We start from the raw sequence: 4,354 nt of genomic DNA on the forward strand, positions 1-4,354 counted from the left end.
GTTCCCATGCGCAAATTTATTCTTACGTCCTGTGGCCCTCAATTTAGTCTTAGGGATGGGGAGCCAAGCTTGATGTCTATTTGTAACTCCTTATTTCAACATCTATTGTGTACCTCTTGTAACTGTCAATCACCCGGGCTGGCAAATACTTTACAGTACATGTCTGGAGCAAAGTAGCCATCAGGCTTTGCTTCCTGTCTGTAAGACTAATCGCAAAGGTGTTTCAGAACAAATGTATACATTCACTATATTTTCAGAAAAAGAAAAAAATTCCCAGTGTTTTTTAAGTTGTGAACAATTACATGCCCCCCCCCCCCCCTCCTCCTTTGCCCCCTTATGGTTCATGGTGGTTTGGTCCAAGGTGGAGTGTCTCTTGAACAGTCACTGGAGGTGTGGGTTCACCAGTCAATCACGGTGGTGTTGGTTGGGATGAAAAATGTTAGGGCCAGACTGCACTTTTTCCCTTCCAAGGGGGTTTTTAAGCAAAAAAACAGACTGGCAACATCAAAGCTATCGACATCAAAGCTATGCAGAATCCCGTCTGTCATCTCAGGGTATCAACTGAAACACTCAGGCTTTCATCTCTCTGTCATCTCAAAACCTATCCAGAGTCATGACTGTCATCTTAGACCAAAAACCTCCGTCATCTTGAAAAACACAGTCTTTCATCAAAAAAAAAAAAATCCTATCCAGACTGTCATCTCAGGCTGTCATCTCAGACTGTCATCTCAGACTGTCATCTCCGTCCATGATTAAAATAAAGCTCTGTCATCTGACAAGTCAATGCTGTCATCTCTAAAAAGCTATCAAGGATCTTGACCGTCATCTCAGTCACTCTGACTGTCAAACTCGCCACTGCGCGCATGTGCGCACACACACACACACACACACACACACACACACACACACACACACACACACACACACAAGTCAGACGTTGATAGGAGGGACGGTTGTTGAGATATTTGACTTACTGAAGTTATTGCCCCAAAAATAAGGGTTTCCTCCGCATATACAATAGTATACGTTTACGTTTGGAAGCATAAACATTCATCTTCTTAAATTGCTGATCATTCTGCAAAATGACTGAAAATACAAAAGAGACAGCACCCCCCCCACCCCCCCCCCCCCCCCCATTACATGCAACATTACTGGAAAAGTAACAGTGCACCATTTTGTCCAGATGCAGACATTTAAAGAACTTGTCATGAGACCAGCGGTGACATTTCATAACCTCAACGTATATTTATTTCCTACACAGAGTCAGAATGTTGTGAAGAACCAGTGGGGTTAAAAAAAAAAAAAAAAAAAAAAAGATGCTTGATGCAGTGCGGCAGCCAAAGTGTTGGATAGAGTTTCACATTCTATATATAAGCCTGGTGACTTGTGTCCCGGCTGCTCTTTAAATGCCACAGTCCCACTTGTCAAAACACAAGCAAGGGGTCCCAACAATATGATGGACCTTTTCGAGACCAACGCTTATCTTTTTAGTGATTTGCGCTACTTGGAGGAGGGAGATGATGGACCACTGCAGCACCTGGACATGGCGGGGGTGTCTCCTCTCTACAACGGCAACGACAGCCCGCTGTCTCCAGGTCAGGACAACGCTCCGTCTGAGACCGGCGATGAGAGCAGCGGCGGAGAGGAGCATGTCCTTGCCCCGCCGGGTCTGCGGGCTCACTGCGAGGGCCAGTGCCTCATGTGGGCCTGTAAGATCTGCAAGAGGAAGTCGGCCCCCACCGACAGACGCAAGGCGGCCACGCTCCGGGAGAGGAGGAGGCTCAAGAAGATCAACGAGGCCTTCGACGCGCTGAAGAGGAAGACGGTGGCCAACCCTAACCAGAGGCTGCCCAAGGTTGAGATTTTACGCAGCGCCATCAGCTACATTGAGAGACTGCAGGAGCTGCTGCACACTCTGGACGAGCAGGAGAAAACGCACAGCGGCTCGTCTTACAGCCTCAAAGAACACGGCGTAAGCAAGTATTGACCTGAGGAAAAGAAAGTGGGTCATCGTGATGATTTTGCGATGTTTTTTTTCCCCTTTACACCAAAAATATCACTGAAGCAGCTCTAAATGGACAAGAAGTGCTCCTTACAGCTACTGTCATACCTCATGTTCTCTCGTTCTCATTCCTTAACTCGTTCCCACAATCTGATTCATTTGAGGCCTTGAGATGCTTTGCTCCCACGCTTTCATGAATTTGTGGTGATGAGATTTATCGTGTTCCCTCAGTCTGATTCATGAGTGGCCACAAGAGAGCAACTTCTCACAATTTGACGAGCCGGTGCCCGAGAGATGCGACTTGTTCCCACACTTTGAATTAGGTCGTGGCCACAAGATAATTTGTCCCCATGCTTTGATTTATTGATGGCTACGTTTTGATTGATGTGCCACCACAGAATGATTTCCCGCAAGTCGATTAACTTTTAATCGGTTCTCATGATTTAACTTGTTCCCTCTCTTTGATTAGTTAGCAGCCTAAAGATGATCGGCTCCCGGGATGTTGATGAATTTGTGCCAACAAGATAGTTTCTTCTCCCACTTTGATTTTTTTTTTTTTGGACATTTGTTCCCGCAAATTGATTCATTTTCCCGGTTTTCTTCGGGCACTTTTTTTTTTTTGCATCGCTTGTTTGATTAGCTAGCAGCCACTCATGAGTGAAGGATTCCCAGCAATTTTCCGTGTTCTTTTAATTTATTTGTGTGTCACAGCCGTGCATAATCTGTACTTACATGGTGTGTGTGTGTGTGTGTGTGTGCGCGCGTGTGTGTGTGTCCAGGTGGCCAGTCAGGAAAACCACTTGAAACCAGAGGCGTGGCCGACCTCCGCTGATCATTCCACTGCAGCAGTGATAAACCAGAGAGAAGGTAGACAGAAGAGATTTTGTTGTTGTTGTTGTTGTTGTTGTCATAAATAACCACTGAAGAGGAATCCAAGCCTAAATCCATTCGTGTTGTGTTCAGGGACCAGCGAGTCCTCTGCGTCCTCCAGCCTCCTGCGTCTGTCCTCGATTGTGGACAGCATCACACGCGATGACAAGATCAGCTTCGGCGAGGACGCCTCAGAAAACTAATGTCGATGGATTTACAAAATTGTACATATTTTATAATAACGTGATTTATTTATTTTGTATTCAAAAGGAGACAAGAAAGCTGATACTGTATTTAAAAATTTGTATATAACTGACCCCAAAAATAAATTGCTACTTTTGCAATAATAACTTGAACTATGCATTTTCTTTTCTTTTTTTTAAAAATCCAAATCCTCTGAGTGTTTATAAATTTACTTTCAGTCTGTCTCTGCATTTCCTCCCTGGTTGTATCAAGACCCCCCCCCCCCCTCCCCCCACAAACATTCACGGCTATTATAAGTCCATAAAATCAACCCAAACTGCCCAGGAATAGTTTTCTGCAGGACTCTTTGTTCCAACTCCAGGAGGCCTGATCCCACCGCAGTAACTCGAGTCCCCTCGGCCCTCCCGTCATCTGCTGGGGGGACGTGGAAACTTGGGAGCAGGCGGGAGTGCAAAGCCCAGCGGGATAATGAAGTTATCTGAGCCATTAGGTCTTAATTCATCATCACACGGCCAGAGCGATGTCATGTGAGCTGTTGTAACGTGTGACACGACTGAGGCGGCAACAGAGATCCGTCCGGTCTTGTTTGTCGTGGGTCCAAATGAAAGAAGGGGGCGTTGACGGGTGAGCGGCGTGATGGGCTTCCTTCCTGTTGGCCATCACGTATCTGTGGATGAAACCATGTCCTGACTGTCCCGTGTTTTTCTGCACGCGTGTCAGCTTCGGCAGAAGCTTCGCACCGCCATCGCCAGGCAACATTCACAACAAACCTCCCCCAGAACATGAAGGAAACACAAATTGGCCATGTTTCATTCTGAGCGTTATGAACTCTGGAGAAGCCAGAAGCTGTTCCCTCGCTTTCGGCTGCAAGATTTAACTTGTTCCCTCGATTTAGCTAATTTGTGACAACAAGATGTAACTCGTTCTCATAATTGGATTAATTTGTGGCAGTAAGATATGACTTTTCCTCATAATTCGATTCATTTCTGTTAACTCACTTTGTTCCCACAATTTGATGAATCTGTGGCCAAGAGATAAGGTTCGTTCCCATTTTTTTATATTAACTTGAAGCCACAAGAAAACCTGTTCTTTTATTAACATGTGGCCATGAAATGTAACTTCATTACATTGTTTGATTAATTTACAGCCACGCGACTCAACTTCTTCTCCCCACAATTTGATTCATTTGCGGCCATGAGACTCGTAATTTGTTCCCAGGCTTTATTTGATTCCTGCTAATGAGGCACGACTTCTCTCTGACTGAGGTGCGGCCACGAT

General features: G+C 45.5%; 1 protein-coding gene across 1 annotated transcript; it reads left to right on the forward strand.

Moving 5' to 3' along the window:
- Window positions 1-1,110: 1,110 nt before the first annotated feature.
- myf6 (myogenic factor 6) lies at window positions 1,111-3,186 on the forward strand. The gene is made up of 3 exons (XM_086201843.1): window positions 1,111-1,972; window positions 2,782-2,869; window positions 2,966-3,186. The coding sequence occupies exons 1-3, from the start codon at window positions 1,454-1,456 to the stop codon at window positions 3,073-3,075; spliced, it is 717 nt and encodes a 238-aa protein (XP_086057969.1). The 5' UTR covers window positions 1,111-1,453; the 3' UTR covers window positions 3,076-3,186.
- The last annotated feature ends 1,168 nt before the right edge of the window (window positions 3,187-4,354 follow it).

This window comes from Aulostomus chinensis, chromosome 4, assembly GCF_037954235.1.
Source record: "Aulostomus chinensis isolate RoL2024-O1b breed Wild chromosome 4, RoL_Achi_v1.0, whole genome shotgun sequence".
Lineage (NCBI taxonomy): Eukaryota > Metazoa > Chordata > Actinopteri > Syngnathiformes > Aulostomidae > Aulostomus > Aulostomus chinensis.

Coding starts and splice junctions, on each gene's coding strand:
- myf6 (XM_086201843.1), top strand. CDS start 1,454: ATGATGGACCTTTTCGAGACCAACGCTTATCTTTTTAGTGATTTGCGC. Junction 1,973..2,781: donor ACAGCCTCAAAGAACACGGC/GTAAGCAAGTAT, acceptor GTGTGTGTCCAG/GTGGCCAGTCAGGAAAACCA. Junction 2,870..2,965: donor AGTGATAAACCAGAGAGAAG/GTAGACAGAAGA, acceptor TGTTGTGTTCAG/GGACCAGCGAGTCCTCTGCG.